This window comes from Capsella rubella, unplaced genomic scaffold (assembly GCF_000375325.1).
Source record: "Capsella rubella cultivar Monte Gargano unplaced genomic scaffold, Caprub1_0 scaffold_6, whole genome shotgun sequence".
In the NCBI taxonomy this organism is placed as follows: Eukaryota; Viridiplantae; Streptophyta; class Magnoliopsida; order Brassicales; family Brassicaceae; genus Capsella; species Capsella rubella.
Genome location: NW_006238918.1, coordinates 14,963,579 through 14,981,317, shown reverse-complemented (window position 1 = coordinate 14,981,317; position 17,739 = coordinate 14,963,579). Strand labels below are relative to the sequence as shown.

At 33.7% G+C, this 17,739-nt stretch overlaps 4 protein-coding genes and 1 pseudogene across 4 annotated transcripts; 2 read left to right on the top strand and 3 right to left on the bottom strand.

Annotated features, from left to right (window-relative positions):
* Positions 1–313: 313 nt before the first annotated feature.
* Positions 314–1,715, bottom strand: LOC17881400 (annotated as a pseudogene).
* A 3,539-nt stretch (positions 1,716–5,254) lies between these two features.
* LOC17883381 (biquitin domain-containing protein 7SL RNA1) lies at positions 5,255–5,878 on the bottom strand. The gene has a single exon (XM_006286743.1). It carries the CDS (start codon positions 5,876–5,878, stop codon positions 5,255–5,257), a length of 624 nt encoding a protein of 207 aa, XP_006286805.1.
* Positions 5,879–6,857: 979 nt separating this feature from the next.
* On the top strand, positions 6,858–7,621 carry LOC17881935 (NDR1/HIN1-like protein 26). Its single transcript, XM_006288529.2, has one exon. It carries the CDS (start codon positions 6,867–6,869, stop codon positions 7,548–7,550), a length of 684 nt encoding a protein of 227 aa, XP_006288591.1. The 5' UTR covers positions 6,858–6,866; the 3' UTR covers positions 7,551–7,621.
* A 1,242-nt stretch (positions 7,622–8,863) lies between these two features.
* Positions 8,864–11,669, top strand: LOC17882612 (cysteine-rich receptor-like protein kinase 25). Its single transcript, XM_006287148.2, has 7 exons — positions 8,864–9,835; positions 9,968–10,102; positions 10,188–10,309; positions 10,379–10,589; positions 10,669–10,906; positions 10,992–11,142; positions 11,228–11,669. The coding sequence occupies exons 1-7, from the start codon at positions 8,998–9,000 to the stop codon at positions 11,564–11,566; spliced, it is 2,034 nt and encodes a 677-aa protein (XP_006287210.1). The 5' UTR covers positions 8,864–8,997; the 3' UTR covers positions 11,567–11,669.
* Positions 11,639–16,730, bottom strand: LOC17883048 (kinesin-like protein KIN-14D). The gene is made up of 17 exons (XM_006287030.2): positions 16,407–16,730; positions 15,929–16,150; positions 15,701–15,845; positions 15,505–15,614; positions 15,297–15,416; positions 14,973–15,176; positions 14,668–14,877; positions 14,512–14,586; positions 14,242–14,388; positions 13,744–13,879; positions 13,537–13,646; positions 13,141–13,302; positions 12,840–13,063; positions 12,585–12,666; positions 12,384–12,488; positions 12,192–12,296; positions 11,639–12,103 (listed from the first exon to the last, which is right to left on the bottom strand). The coding sequence occupies exons 1-17, from the start codon at positions 16,455–16,457 to the stop codon at positions 11,924–11,926; spliced, it is 2,388 nt and encodes a 795-aa protein (XP_006287092.1). The 5' UTR covers positions 16,458–16,730; the 3' UTR covers positions 11,639–11,923.
* Between the last annotated feature and the right edge of the window lie 1,009 nt (positions 16,731–17,739).

Genomic DNA, 17,739 nt, shown 5'->3' with positions numbered 1-17,739 from the left:
TGTTATATTGCCAATGAACAGGCATAAATATATGTTGTGGGCTAATGCATGGATTCCAAATAAAAGGATGCAAATATCACAAAATTAAATACTTCGAAATATATTCAGCTTTTTCTTCGTTATGCCAAAACAAATTGAATCTCCCTTTTATGTTCTATCTAAGACTCTAAAGCTCACATGCCTTGTGTTCTCTCTCTCCCTCTCTCTCTCTTCTGTGAACTTTAAAACTTGAAGAAAGATTGAAAGCCATAAGCAAAGAAGAGACGGCAGAGTTATTAAAACCTTCAAATATGATAAAATCCACATATATAACTTTTTTTGTTGTTGTTGCAGTACAATGTATCAGAGCTTTTGTGAATCTAAAGAAGGGTGTGACTTAAGAGCTAGGGGTAACATATTTGGGACGGATCTCAACTGTAAAGTCGAAAGGAGTAACACCATTCCACTCAAATGACTGATCTTCGTTCAATACTTTGTTTCTGTGCGTTAAGAAATAACCATGTGGAGGCAGAGGTATAAGACCCATCTCATAACTCTGAGCCAACTCGTTTCTCAGTTTCTTCACCTGGTCCGTCGTGTTCACATCCACCTTTATGTTCAGCCCAACTTTACCCCCACCGTAATATGGCGTCACAAGTACAAACATTCTCTGCTCCCGGACTTTCTTTTTTTTCCTCACCTTCATACGCGAATCTTGATACTTAACCTTCTTAACTGAGTCTAACGGTGGAGGTTTCTCGGTTCGAGGCACTTGATGATTACTGTCTTTGTTGCTCACAGCCTTCACAGACGAATCTTGAATGTTAACGGTCTCTTTAACTGAGTTTGACGGTGGAGATTTCTCAGTTTGTAGTTCTTGATCAAGAACCGTCACAGTCAAATCTTGATGACCGTTGGTGATCTGTTTTGCTGCGTCTGACGGTGGAGATTGATCGTTGTTCCTCACCGGTGAATCTTGATGACCGTTGATGGTTTGTTTGGCTTCGTCTGACGGTGGAGATTGATCGTTGTTCCTCACAGGCGAATCTTGATGACCGTTCATGATCTGTTTGGCTTCTTCTGACGGTAGAGATTGATCGTTATTCCTGACCACCGGCGAATCTTGATCGTATACTTCATCGGTTTCCTCAGGGAAGAAAGGTCGAATTTTCGAGACAAGTTCGGTTGTCAAAGGCAAATCCTCACCGTAGATGAGATCTCCGACGGAGTTTGACGGTATTGGAACAGGAGATTGCTCTGTTTGAGGAGCTTGATCGTTAGGGTAAGGAGGAGATACGAAGACTAGGACTCGAGAGTTGTGGAGAATCTTGCATTGTTCGATATAAAGATGATCTTGAAGAACGTTGCCTCAGAAGAAAAGGGTTTGTTTCGAAACAGGGATGCGTTGATACTTCTCGATCTTCTGCTTCATCTCCAACACTGTGTCCCAGTAACCCAATTCAATCTCGAACGTGTAGCCACTTTGAGTTTCGAAGAACACATCCATAATTGAATCAATGGTGTTTCAAGATCAATGGAGAGACTGCTGACGAAGAAAGTGAAAGAGAGGGGGGAGAGAAGAAGCTTGGTTTAAATAAGGAATACTTAGGATTTTAGTACATTTTTCATACTTAATTAGTAAAGTAGTACAATTACTATTTATAATTGAAAAATTAGTCAATTTTCCCTATGTTCGAAGACTTTAAAACCTTCTCAACCCTCTCATATTTAAACTAAATGCCATTTAACTTACTTTTTATATTTTTTTTCTCTCCTTTTGTAATCTAATAAATAAAATATTAGTTAATATTATTTTATTTTCTGAATTTTTTGATAATTAAATTTATATATATATATATACAGAATTTTTATTTTTACACTCATATTTACTGTATATTATAGAAGTTATATGAATAAAATATGTATATATGTACAGAAATATATGTACATATATATATAATTTTACAAGTATAAACACTTTACAGTTAAAATATATGTACAAATACCTACAATCGTACAAAATAATGTATGTACAATACAATTGTACATATATAAAAAGTTGTACATCAGTATTTCTATACATATACGTCTTTCGGTACAGACATACAAATGTACGAATCATAATTTGTATAAAATATATTTGAAAATACTAAACAATATGCATATCAAATTGTAGAGAAAAATATGATTTTTACGTTTCTAAATTTTTATTTAAAAAATAAATTCATACAACTAATATTTTAGTTATTAAATTAGTGGAAGAATGTAAGAAATAAAAAAAATAAAAGTTGATAATATAATAGAGAGAAAGAGAAGATGGAGGGCATTTGATATGAGTGTAGGACAATTTGGTAACTGCAAAAATTCTATTAGAGAATAGCTTCGATTAGATACACAGTAATATATGGGGTTTTTACTATTTGTAAATAGTAAAGTGACTATATACCATATTAAGTTTAGAAAATCATATATATAAAAGTAAGGTTCCACTCTCTCCTTATTGGTGGAAAAATATTTAAGGATTTAATTTAAAAAATAAAATAAAATAAATGTTTATGACAATCATTCAATACAAAATTTAATTACATTATAAGTTATAATCAAATGGCAAAGAAAATGAAAGGACTTAATCATATATCATTCAACAAAATAAATAAATAAATAAATGTTTATGACAATCATTCAATACAAAATTTAATTACACTATAAGTTATAATCAAATGGCAAAGTGGAAAAATATTTAAGGCTTTAATTTAAAAAATAAATTAAATAAATGTTTATGACAATCATTCAATACAAAATTTAATTACACTATAAGTTATAATCAAATGGCAAACAAAATGAAAAGACTTAATCATATATCATACAACAAATTTTATAAGCCTTATTGGTGGAAAATTATTTAAAATCATATATATAAAAGTAAGGTTCCACTCTCTTTATTGTTCCATTTTGTATTTATTTTTTAAAATATAATATTTATTTTTAACCAAAAAAACACATTTAATCATATACATTAATTCATACTTTAAATTCACACTTTAGTACTAAAATGAAACTGAAAATTATATAAATTTCCAAAGACTATTGGTTTTCTATATTGAATTCCAATTAAACACACTATAAATTATAATTATAACTCCTCTAATTTAATTATTTTAAAAATAAAACTTACATCACTTCTTATCATATAAATATCCATTCTCATATCATTCTCTACCATATCTCATATCTTCATTATTCTCTTTGTTTTTTTTTTTAAATTCTTGCATGGGGTGAAAACTCATTTAAAATATCATTGTAAGAGTTTGATTAATTATTTAGTTTAAACTTTTGTTTTCAATTTTATTTATTTTTTGTTTTTATGTATTTCTTTATGTCTTCATTGTTTTTTATATTTTTAAATGTAATACATATGTATAATAATATTTTATGGTTATAAGAAAATCAAGCTAAAGAAACCATCTTCATTCTTTTACTTTGGATGTTTGTTTCTTTCTCACATATTCATGTATATTTAATTTATTTTCAAAAGTATGTAATTTTTTAACAAAATAAACTTTTTGTTATATAATTATCAAACCAATTTGTAAGACATTCTTTTAAGAATAATGATCCTTATATTTAGTTTGTGATTCAACATGTAATAATACAAAGAACATTATAATTTGTTTTAACTTTGAATTTTATACTTGATTTCCTATCTAAAAACAATTTGATATTCCATTTTCTATCTATTATATATACTACAAGGATGAAAAATATAATTAAACCTAGAAATATAACTTCAATTAAGAGGAATATGAAAAGAGATTAAAAATAAAATTATTTCTTGAGAATTTTTAAGGGTTCACTCTCTCCTTATTGGTCCATTTAGCATTTATTATTTACTTATAATATTTATTTTTAATTAAACCAAATATCTAACACATTTAGTCATATATTTTAATTCATACTTGAAATCCACACTTTACTATTAAATTGTAAATTAAATTATATAACCTTTCAATTGACTATTTGTTTCCTCCATTTAACTTCAATTAACACACTATAAAATATAATTATAACTCCTCTGATTCTAATTATTTTAGAATTGTAACTTACATCATATTTTATCCTATAAATACTCATTTTTACATCCTCCTCCACCATATCTGATATTCTCAATATTTTCTTTGTTTAATTTTTAATGTTCTTACATGGGTTGAAAGCTCAATTAAGATATCATTGGAAGAGCTTGATTATATATTTGGTTAAAACTTTTGTTTTCAATTATATTTCTTCTTTATTTTATGTACTTCTTCATTTTTTTCATTATTTTTTAATACTATTAAATGTATAATACATATGTATAATAATATTTTATGGCTATAAGGAACTTACTTTATCGATGGGATTCAAAAATATTGATTTCTGACCATCGCACCATAAGAAAATCAAGCTAAATAAACCATTTTCATTGTTTTACTTTATATGTTTTTTACTTTCTCACATATTCATGTATATTTATTTTATTTTCAAAGTATGTAATTATTTTAACAAAATATTTTTTGTTATATTCAAACCAATTTGTAAGACACTGAAATAAATAAAATTTTATACACAAATAAAGGTAATTTTGTGTATATTTATAAGTTTACACACATATTTGGATAAATTTCAACATTTTTATTGATTGTTTTTATAAAGTTTGAAAAGGGGGTAAATTTAAAAAGTGGTATTATTAAAAGGGTATTTTTTAAATTCTCCCAATATCATTCCTATTTTTATCATTAACAATATTATTGTTTTATCAAATAATACTTAAAAGTACTAAAGAAAATTACTATCAAAATTGATTAATTGAACAATTAATCAACGAATAAATTCAAAAGATATGGATGTATGCTTCTATTGTATGATTTAAATAAATAACATGTAAAAATGTCATAAGCATTAAAATTTATTTAATCTATTTTTATAAGTAATAAATAAATTAAAATTAAATAAATTAAAATAATTAAATAAATATACAATAACCCGCGCATATGCGCGGGACATTACCTAGTGTACTAATAAAGTTTCTTTTTAAATTATATCACAAGTCATCAACAGAATCTTAACCGTCTATAGTTATTTTTACTAAAATGATCCAACGGCTGTAAGTAAACGTTCTTTTGTTATAAGAAAAGACAATTTCTTAGAAAGCAAGAAACTTGAGAAAAGACTGAGATATAAAGCTACAAGGAAGGAAGAGAGACTGCAGAGAGAGTTAAAAGCTTGAACATTTTAGGTATTAAGATCCACCGGAAACACTTCCGTTGAAAATCTCAATCGTGTCGCCGTGATCAACACGGTGCCACCGGAATGACCTGTCGTCGTCCATTACATTCTGTTTATATATAAAGAAATAACCATCTTGAGGCAGACTTAACTGAAACCTCTGTTGAACCTTAGCCAGCTCTTTCCTTAATTCTCCAACGTTATCACCTGCGTTCACCTCCACTGGAATCTTCCTTGTCCCGCATTTCAGCAGCACCATTACCTTCAGCTTCTTCGGGTTGTTGTTGTTGTTGCTCATTGCCATCATCACAGTTGAGTCTTGATGACCGTTGACGAACTGTTCTGTTGACTTTGGCTGTGGAGATTGCTCTGTTTTCAACACTTGGTTGTAGCGGTTCTGGTTACTGGTTTGGTCGGGAGAAGGGACGTAAAGCTGGATACGAGAGTTGTCAAGGATCATACATTGCTCGATGTTAAGATGATCTTGAAGAACGTTGCCTTGGAAGAAAAGGGTTTGTTTGGAAACTGGGATGTGTTGATACTTCTCGATCTTTTGTTTGATTTCAAACACTGTATCCCAGTAACCCAATTCAATGCTGAACGGTGAGCCTTTCTGAGTCTCGAAGAACACATCCATAACTGTATATCAATGGTGTTTCAGTTTCAATGGAGACTGCTAAAGAAGAGAGATAGAACTTAGGGACTTTTTGTAACTGAAGGTTCCGCAGAATGTACTAACTAAATAACCTATTTCCATGGGAATTTCTTTTTTTACAATCTTGAGAATTTTTGATATAAATACAAAATTTGTGTGGATCATTATCTTATTTTCTCAAGTTTTAGTTGTGTTTGATCTTTTTTTTTCTTCTTAAATAATAATTATCTTCCGAGTTTTGTTGTTGTCGTTATGGATATTAATTGATTTTCTGTTTTGTTTTGAAAAGGGATGTTAATTGATTAAATCTTAAGTATTTAACTGAAGAAAATAGTCAAACTTACTCTGTTTTGATTCTGGATTCGATAAGCCTAAATCTTGTCTTATCGGACCTCTTCATACCATTGCATTGAGCCATTGAGTAATGATTGTTTACTGTTATATACTCATTTGGTCTAACTTGAGTATCAAGTTTGACTAAAATTAATGTTTTCTGTAATTAAGGCAAATGCTTACTGTATAGTGCCATTTACTCATTTGTTTTTAAACACATATCAAATGGATCTCGTTTGGGCCTGGCCCATATAAATATACAAAGTTGTAGCCTTTGTAAGTATCACCCTCGTAAACAACACTGTAGCCTGTAGGTATCGTAAACACAAGTTTCATTGGAGTTAAAAAAAAAAAAAAAAAAAAAACACAAATTTTGTTGAATTAAAACTTTTAAATTTAGCTTCAATAGGTTGTATTAAGAAACTTTATACGATTCTCTTGCAAATAAAAAACATACGGTAAGGAAAAGGTTTTGAATACAAATGTGTTCACTTTACGTAATCTGATTCCTTTCTTCTCCAAACACTTCAAGAACTATTCAACTTTTCCTCTTCATATATAACTCCTACACTCCAAAAACTGTCCTGTTCAAACTCTCCATAGTTTTTTCTTTTGCCAGAGAAACCATCAGAGCACAATGACACCAGACCGAACTACTATCCCAATCCGCACCAGTCCCGTGCCCCTAACTCAACAACCCTTGAAGCGTCACCACTCGGCTAGCTACTATGCTCACCGGGTCAAAGAAAGCCTCTCAACCAGGATATCAAAGTTCATCTGTGCAATGTTTCTTTTGGTTTTGTTCTTTGTAGGCGTCATTGCTTTTATCCTTTGGCTTAGTTTACGCCCTCATCGACCTCGGTTCCATATCCAAGACTTTGTTGTCCAAGGTCTAGACCAGCCTACTGGATTTGAAAGTGCAAGAATTGCTTTCAATGTAACCATACTTAACCCAAACCAACACATGGGTGTTTATTTTGATTCCGTGGATGGTTTCCTTTACTATAAAGATGAACGTGTCGGGTCAAGCCCGTTGCTAGATCCGTTTTTTCAGCAGCCAACTCACACAACGATTGTAACCCGGACGCTTACTGGAGCTTCCTTAACGGTAAATAGTAACCGTTGGACCGAGTTTACTAATGATCGGGCTCAAGGAACCGTGGGTTTTAGGCTCGATATAGTTTCGAATATTCGGTTTAAACTCCATAGGTGGATCAGTAAGCACCATAGGATGCACGCTAACTGCGATATCGTCGTTGGACGAGACGGGTTAATCTTGCCCAAGTTTAACCATAAACGGTGTCCCGTCTACTTCTCTTAGATTGATTGATTGATTCGTTGTTTGCTGTTTTCTCTTTTGTATTTTACTTTTCCTTTTGAATGATTTTGCTTTTTGACGTTTGTAATTTGGATTTGGGAGGTTGTTTTTTTCTTATTAAATGTATGATCTTTGAGTTACATATATCAAAGAAAGCTTTGGCAAAAGATTTGGTAAACGTAAAACTCAAAGCAATTGGCAGATAACTTCAAGTCTTCAACCTATTAACTCAATTTTGTAAGACGAAACAATGTAATTTAGAAGCAAAAGTAGAGCACGGCTCTGTTTTTGGCTCTGTTCTGTCAATGATGGATCAGTTCAGGCTTTAATTTCGACAAATTCAAGAAACAATATCGAAGCAAATTCAATAGAAAAGAAATCTAGATGCTTACGGATAGAGATGAAGCACTGCACGATTTCATAACTCCAATTTTAAAGTGTAAGTTTTTACCTTTGCTACACTGGTGACATGGTCTCGAACAATAAACAGAACGAAAGATAAAAGTATTTCAAATTGTTCTTCAGAATCAACAAAGCAATCTAGGAGTACTTATTTGAGGCTTCTTCACCATGTTTCCGTGGTCGTCCACATAAAACCCAAATCCTGAACAGTTAAAGACCAATCTCAACAAATAACAATACTCAGAAGCCAAATTCTGGTCAACATTATTACCTCCACTAGTTCTTTACTCTTGAGAATTACAACAAAACACAAGAAATATCATCAGCAACAACCAATTACAATCAAATAGAACACAAAACTAAAATTTCTCAATCAGGACTCTTAATATTTAAGTTCTTGAATCTATCGCTATATCTAGCTTTATTGCTTACAATAATGCTGAATAAACCATATCTAGATCAAGAACATATTTACTTGAAGCATCAACCCACAGTATCTATTCTCAAACTTCATAAACACACATTTTAGACCTATCTTATACACGAAAAAAGCGTTTTTTGATCTACGAATATCACTGCATATTCTCAGAAGACATTTCAACAAACACCATGCGTGCATGATGACTTGATGAGCTAAAACACCAACAAATTTCAAACTTGTAAGAAACATTAACAGTGACAGAAAAAATTCGTCTCCTAGCCAAAACGCAAGGTAGCTTTTATCAAGAAGACGCCATGATTGGAAGAAGAAACTGAGACAAATCTTCCCAAAGTAGTCGCCATAGTCAACCCTAACAGAGAGGAAAATGAATAATATACTTAAGATTCCCCAAAAAAACCTTTGAGGCTTTGACCAAACATGTTTCTTTAATCAGATCATTATTTCAATGATTACGACACAAATCTTGAAAAATCTCTAACAGAACACTTTGATGACATGTTTTGAACAAGTCTTACCATTGAAATCAAAATGTTCTGTAATCATGATTGATCATATTGCAGTAATCACAAAGAACAGAACAATAGCTTAATAAGAAACAAAAAAAACATGTCTTTTTGTTTAAAATCCTCTGTTTCTCTGATCTTGATTTTCTTGTTTATGAGCTTAAACTCGATTTCTTCTGCAACAGATCCAACTTATCTCTACCACATATGTCCAAACACAACAACGTTCAGAAAAAACAGCACTTACTTAACCAATCTCCGAACCGTTCTATCATCTCTCTCTTCTCCAAACGCAGATTACGAATCGCGTTTCGATAACGCAACAGCTGGTGATGATAATGACAACAACAACAGAGTCTACGGCGTTTTCCTCTGCCGCGGAGACGTCTCAGTCGCTACATGTCATGACTGTGTTGCGTTTGCGGCCAACGAGACGCTGCATAGGTGTCCGAGAGAGAAAGAGGCAGTGATCTGGTACGACGAGTGTATGGTAAGATACTCGAATCAAAGCATCGTAGGGAAGATGAGAGTTAGCCCAGAAGTTGTTTTCTTCTGGAACACGCAAAACATAACAGAGAATCAAGTGAGCAGTTTCAACGAGTCTTTGGCTGCTTTGTTGATCAAAGTTGCGGTGAAAGCCGCTTCGAGCTCGAGAAAGTTCGCTACAGAGAAAGCGAATTTCACAGTTTTTCAAACTATCTATAGCCTTGTGCAGTGCACTCCGGATTTGACGAATCAAGATTGTGAGAGCTGTTTGAGACAAGCTATTAATTGGTTGCCTGACTGTTGTGATCGAAGAATTGGCGGGAGAGTAATCGTGGCTAGTTGTAGCTTTAGATACGAGCTTTATCCGTTTTACAATGAAACTATTACTGCGGCTGCAGGCGCTCCTCCTCCTTCAATGTTGGCTGCACCACCACTGAAGTTTCCTTCAGAAAAAGGTGAAATTTTGAAACTTTGAAAGATATTTTTATGTTTTATGTTTCAAAAGGTATAATCTTTGATAAGCTAAGTAGCAGAACACAAGTCTGAAGGGTATTTTCTTGTTGTTATGTTTTTGAAATTGTGTGTAGGGAAAGGCAAGAACTCGAAGGTGACAGTAACCGCGGTTGCTGTACCGGTTTCTGTCTGCGTGTTACTTCTCGGTGCTGCGTGTTGTTTACTAGTAAGAAGAAGGAAGAAGCTTAGTGCTGAAACAGAGGAATTAGGTAAACCAAAAAGGATTGAGCTTGTCATCTGCTAGTCTAATTTCTTGAAACTATCTTGAGGATTCCCATCTTTTTTTTATTGTAGATGGGGATAATATTACATCAACAGAAACATTGCAATTCCAATTTAGTGCAATTGAGGCAGCTACTAATAAGTTCTCAGAAAGTAACAAGCTTGGTCATGGTGGATTTGGTGAAGTTTACAAGGTAACTAATTCTTGTAATCATAGTTTAACAGAACAAAAAAAAATAGATTAATGCTGTAAAACAATTCAGGGCCAGCTTATAACTGGTGAAACCGTAGCGATAAAGAGACTATCTCGAGGATCGATGCAAGGAGCTGAAGAATTCAAGAACGAAGTTGATGTGGTCGCGAAGCTACAACACAAGAATCTTGCTAAACTCTTGGGATATTGCTTACATGGAGAAGAGAAAATACTTGTTTATGAGTTTGTTCCTAACAAAAGCCTCGACTGTATCATTTTCGGTATAACAAATCATCATCACTCATTCCTCTAAAGAAACTATCGGTTTTTCGGCTTAGTTAATTTTTTGTTTGTTTGTAGATAATGAAAAGAGAGGACTTTTGGATTGGCAAAGAAGGTACAAGATCATTGAAGGGATAGCACGAGGGATGCTTTATTTACATCGAGATTCTCGGCTTACGATCATTCACCGTGACCTTAAAGCAAGTAACATACTCTTAGATGCAGACATGAATCCAAAGATCTCAGATTTCGGTATGGCGAGGATCTTTGGTGTGGATCAAACTCAAGCCAATACTCAAAGAATAGTTGGTACATAGTAAGTTGTTTCTTCCTCTTGTGATATTGACACTTCAATTAGTTATTTGATTTCCCCATTTTGCTTAAACAAGTTCTCTCTTTAGTGGTTATATGTCTCCTGAGTATGCAATCCACGGGCAGTACTCGGTGAAATCGGATGTTTATAGCTTTGGAGTCTTGGTTCTTGAACTTATAACTGGCAAAAAGAACAGTTGCTTTTATGGAGAAGATGGTCTTGGAGATTTAGTTGCCTACGTGAGTATATTTTTAACCAATCAAGAACTTCTTTAGAAGTAATGTTTTCCAAAACATTCAAATGGAAACCAAAATAATTCTGCAGGTGTGGAAGCTATGGGTGGAGAATTCACCATTGGAGCTAGTGGATGAAGCAATGAGAGGGAATATTCAGACAAGTGAAGTGATCAGATGCATTCACATTGCTCTGTTATGTGTCCAAGATGATTCTTCAGAGAGACCCTCAATGGATAAGATACTTGTGATGATGAACAGCTTCACTGTTACTTTACCAGTTCCAAAGAGATCTGGTTTTCTTCTTCAAACCATGAGAGACTCTAAATATCAACAGTCAGGAGCTTCTGCATCTGATCAGTCAGCAACAAGCAAGTCTTTGCCTCCGTCTGTTGACGATTCTTCCATTACTATTGTTTATCCTCGTTGACTTTTTTGTGTACTCACTGTTTGTAAATAGAGTGTGTAGACCAAAAATGTTGTGTTGAAATTTGAAACTATGTAAAACAACAGATCAAGAATTTATTTAGTTATCTGTTATAAGAGAATTACATAACCAAAACAACTCTTTAAGAAGACAAACATGGAGATTTCCTCACACGACATTGCTAAGATAGCAAGTTGCTCACACAATCAAATTGAGAGCACACTACAAGGTTCCCGATTCTTATGACCTTAAAAGCTTGGTACAGAAAAAATCTAAGCCAAAACCACGATCAGAAAATTACAAACCTCTAAAACAATTGATGTTGTTATACATATGGTAGAGAAACTCGAGCAACCAGTTTTAACCATAACTTAGGCGAGAGTCGAGGAGTTTTGCGGAAGTTTGTCTGCGAGGTATTCCAATCTCACATGCATTCACTCTAGCAGCAAACCGAAGAGAGCATAAGGACTCTCCAGTAGAAGATGGATCAGGTGATATGTTCACAAACATTAAGGTCTTTGAGTCTCCTCCTAAACATGGCTGCTCAAAAATGATTCCCCTTTATTAGAAATAATCTAGATAGACAGATTTTATGCATAATCATTCAGAAGTCGAAATGTAATCAAACCTGGAGCAAATATGTCAACTTTGAGTTTCTGAAAGGAACATGATCCTCTTTCTTAGCCAATGCAAATATAACATCACTCAAAGCAGACAAGCTTTTGTTTATAGCCTGGTGAGGGAAAGAACAAAGATCAAAGGGTAAGTCCAAGAACTCAATGGGAATATCTTGGAAGACTGTATTTGAAAAGGCAAAAACCTGTGTCTCCTTTAACCGCTCTCCGGTTGCCCCGCTCTTTGAGAGTCGCTCACTTCCAGCAAGATCAATTAAGTTAAGAACTCCTTGTACCTGCTGTTCAGTGCTCTGAGATAGGAGAGAGTGTTGATGCTTAATTAGAATTTTATAAGTGAGAAATAAACAACACAAAAAATTTAACAACCGAAAGGCAAAGAAATTAACCTCATTCACACCAGAAATCCGAAGAGTAAACACGAAATGACTTCTTGACGACTGCTCGTTCATATGAGTCTTACCAACGGACCTGCAACATAAGAGTTCACAGTGCTTTAGCTTTGTAATTTGTTATATCAGAACAAATACAGAAACAATTCTCGAAATGCTAGCAATGAATTGAACCAAAGAAAGTAGTATAGCTACTAATACAACACTTGGATATGAAAATAAAAACTGAAAATCCCAAAACTCAAGACAAACCTGCTATGAGCAGCCTGTTGCAATAGTGAGGAAATTTGTCCAATGCTACACACATCTACTATTGTCAGGTCACTGACATGAGTGTTTCCATTAGCATCATGTGTGATTGTATACTGTCTCCCAGAGGTGCTGCTACTCTCTCCTCGTACAGACTCTATACCAATTGTTCGGTTTGTTAAAAGCAAGTCTCTGATGGACTCGTTGTAGATCTCCAACATTGAGACCTACAAGTAAATTAGATATAAAAAATGTTACCAAGGAAAGCATTCAAAACTTAGAATCTTTTAGGAGAAATATGTACCTGCATCTTGTATTTCCAGCCTTGTGCACTAAGAGACTGGCTGGTTTTGAAGATTTGTTCAAGTGATCGAGGGATCAGTCCAAACTGTTCTGGCTTCTCCGGCCTGCCCATCATGGTGTAAGTTTTTCCAGAACCTGTCTGACCGTATGCAAAAATACACACCTGTCCACAAAGATTTGAGAAAGATGCAATGACAAAGGAATCAGTCAAAAGATTTGAGAAAGATGCAATGACAAAGGAATCGGTCAAAATGTTGTCTGCCAAACATAAAGAAGAGTATTTAATAAAATCAGCTAAACTACATATGAACAATAACAATGATTCAAATACTTGTATCTAACTAGCTTTTGCATATTGGGTATCTACAAGATAGTCAAAAGAAGGAAGATACTGAACCTTGTAGCCATCTAATGCACTCTGTACTAGTTGAGATATTTCAAAGAATACTTCCTCCTGAGAAGCCCCATGGTCAAAGACCTTGTCGAAGGTGAAAGGATGCTTGTTACCTAAGAACCCCAAATAAAGCACAAGGCACGTAAAATGAACTAATGTAAGCATCTTATCTAGCTAAGCAAAGTTAAAAAGGTGAGTCTCTGAATATACCACTTTGGACCACATCAATGCCTCTCCCAAGAGATTCAGTTGACGTAGGATAAGCAATAACACTGGCCTCTTGGCGTCCATCATCTGGTAGCAAGGGGCGCACTCGGCAGAAAACACGTATGTTTCCTTTCAGTTCCTGAAATAAAAGCTTTACTTAGCGAACATTAAGAAAGCCAGTAGAACTTAAAATGTATCCAAACACTAAATATTCTGATGGAGTTAAGGTCGGATAATAAGACTAGAAGAAAGAGATCCATCTGGAAAATAAACTTTTAAAAGAAAATAATGATATGAGATTTCTCTTCTAGCCATCCCAATAAACTTTCAGACTTAGTTCTTCGATTATGTACTCATTGCTACGAAGTATATAATTAGACATCTCCCTAAGACAACAAAAGAACCAGAGAACCAGATAACCTATTATAAATATCATTTGCATAGTTTAAAGTAGAGATCCTCTAATTATAAAGGAGATCACAGTTTCTATCATAATCTTACAAGGATGGTGTTATGAAGTTTCTTCCGTAACAACTCTCCTTCACAAAGTTGATGCTCTGCGTCTGCAAGGCGATTTTGCAAATCGTGCATAAGTTGTTTCTGCTCATGATATTCTGTCATAGTATGAGACATAGATTCATCTATCATCTGTAAAAAGTAAAGAAATTTTTAGTATGTCAGTCTAAAGAAACAATTGGCAAAGTAAAGAGTATCTGAAAGTTGGCAGATCACCAATCCATATTTCTCAAGTATAATAAATCACACCATTACCTTAAGCTTTTCCTTAGCAAAAGTTAGTTCCTGCTCCAACATTTTTATACGCTCTTTTTGCAACGAACATGTTTCCTGCCAAATAGGATTGGCATTGTCAGAAAACTAAATATCAGGCAAAATTGAGAACTCATGAGATCCTGATTTTGAACTAACCTCCAAAGATCCTGATTTTGCTATCAGAATGTCCAACTCCTGAGATGACTTTCCCACACTCTCCTTATACATTAGTATCTCATCAGCCAGCTTTTGTGACTGGACTACTTGGCGATCACGATCATCTCGAACTTGTTGGAGCTCACTCCGAAGGTTCTTGACTTCCATCAGCAATGAATCCTTTTGCTTTACCGCTTCATCTTGTGAAACCTTGATCACGGAAAGAAAAGGGAAACAAACTAGTAAGCATTTATATTACTCACAACTTTAGAATTGCAAGAATCACGTCTGTCAGGAATATTTACCCGGCTCAACGCTAGTTGATCTTGTAGTGATTTACTGTGACCTCTAAGAGTAGTTAGGTTCTCCACTATACTTGACTTTTCTTTTTCAGCACGAGTATGTGCCTCTCGAACTGCTTCAAGATCAGTCTGGAGTTTGGTGTTATATTGCTGCAAACTTGTGTTGTACTCTTGCAGCCTTTTGTACATATCTTCAAGGGACGTCACCTAGAAAAAGAAGAAAAAAAATCCACTTAACACAACAACGAAAAGACTATACCAAGTGCTAAGAGAAGTAACAGAGAATGAAACACCTCAACACAATAACCGAGGAAAAATCTGCTGTACCTTATGCTTAGCAACCATTTTCTCTTCTTTCACTCTGTCAAGCTCTTCTCGGATAGTATCATGAAGCTTCTCAGCTGCAACTCTACGTTCTGTTTCTCTTCTGTGGTCTTCAATTGCATCCTAGTGTTCATAACCAATTAGATCAAAACCTTACTCCATTTCCATTATAGGCAGAAAAACCAAACTTAATAATCCACATTCTCCTTACCAACTTGTTTAACTCCTCTTTTGAGAACATTTCTTGTAGTGATGCTATCTTCTCCTTCATCTCTGCTATAGTTGCTTGTAGCCTTTCCTCTGTGTTCTTTGCATCCAACTCTACAAGTAATTTGAAACCACGTCTATATATTCAGTATACACAAATTAATGTTATGGAAAAAAGACATGATGGAAACTAAAATCACCTTTTTCATTGTATCTTTTCTCTGCAGATTCCAGAGAAGAAGTAAGATTCTCCCTCTCCTGGACATGTGTTTCTTCCACTTGTAATTGCCATCGAACACAAACCTTAAGCTTCTTGATAATATCCGTCATTTGCTCAATCTTACCCTGTAGTTACCACAAGGATCCCAATAAGAAAAAAAAACATCATTCAAGCAATACAAACAATTATTAGCTATCAATTAACAAACCTTGGTATCAAATTTCCCAGCTTTTGCTCTCTCATTAAGCAAAGCCAAGACTTCATCTTTTGTAAATTCGACTTTGCTACAATCATCAGTGCTGCCCACATCGCTGTTCGCCGTAACGTCTTGTCTGTTCACCGTCGAAAGAACTTGTCTTCTTCCACCATTACCTTGTGCTTCCACTCTCCTTCGCCTGTCCAAAGTAACACTCGAGAGAGCTTCCTTTTTCTATAACACAGTTCAAAATCAAAAACATCAAAAAATAAGTAAAGCCACAATTTTTTTTTCTTTTAATCAAATTCTAAGAGTACCCATATAACAGGATGTACCCATATGTCACAAAAAACCCTAATCCAAACAATTACATTGAAACATATCACTCTGGGGATTTTCATCACCCACCCATCTAAATCTAACTCAAAAGGTTAGGATGTGAAAGTTAATTGAAGAGGAAGGTGAAGGGGAAAAATAAAATTAAACTTACGACGTTTGGACTAGGCAAAGGAGCTCGATTCTGGTTGCGAAGCAGCGGCATCTTTAGAGGAACCTTCTGATTGATTCCGTCACCTTAATATCGATCCGAGGGAAGGCGCAGATTGAGAAAAAACAAGAATAAGACACAGATCTTGTTTCTTGTGAATCCGATAGGGAGAGATTAGGGTTCTTGAGTTTTCCTAATTGGGAGATTTTTATTTTGATGAAAGAGGAAGGAGAAGGAGGAGGAGGAGGAGGAGGAGCCTTTGTGATTTTGAATATTTGAAAACAGATCGGCGGACTCGTAGATACAGAAAATTGTAACGTTACTCTCTGCTTTGTCCTCCTCGATTTATTTATTGTATTATTATGTAAACTAATTCATATTTAAATAAAATTGGTAAAAGTTATTGGGTCCATTATTGGGTTTATATACTTAAAAACCTCGGCCCATATATGTTAAAAGTTATACATATTTTCCTTTTTTTTTTTCTTTTTTGGCTGGCTAAATAAAAACTAAGGAAAGAAAAATATAGTAAGATAATCCAATTTATTTATGGTTAAAATTTTGTTATTTTATTTTAATTGATTTTTAATATTAGTTAAGTTATATTGAAATGGATGTATTGTCACAGTTTTCAGTTTATGTTAATCATGATTACATCCATATTTAAATAATTGTTGAAAAAAGTATAGGTTCTCCATTATGGGTTATTTTGACTTAAATGCCTCGGCCCATAAATGTTAAAGTGATACATATTTTCCTTCTTCTTTTTTGCTGGCTAAATATGGCCATATGAGAAAGAGAATAAGTAGGAATAGGATAGTTCAATTTGGTTTATGGTTGTTTTTTTTTTCTTTTAAAGTAGAGTTATTGATTTAGTACTCTATTGGTTCCTTGTTAATGTACTTTATAGAAAACAATTGTATCAAAAAGATGTATTTTTAAGTTATCTATGTATTATTAACTAAGATTTGCAAATTTCAAGGTAAATAACTAAATACTATTGGTTTAAAGTTCTAAGAAAAAGTATAATTCACAAAAATTGATGTAGTGATAATCAACTTTTAAAATTTTTCTTTATCTGTATGAAAAAATCTAAAAAGTACATTAATTAGGAACATGGGGAGTATAAGTTTATATAAAAAAAAAATAGAATATAGATTTTGAAATCACAGTAATGGGTTATCAAAGTTAACATTTTGTTTTCTTATATATTTGAACTCCAGTTTATATTCCAACTTTTTTTAAAAACTAATTTTGGAGATTTTAGGTTTATAATGTTTTTATTGGTTTTGTTAAGTGAAATTCATTACCGTCATTACAAGACAGCTGCTTTCAG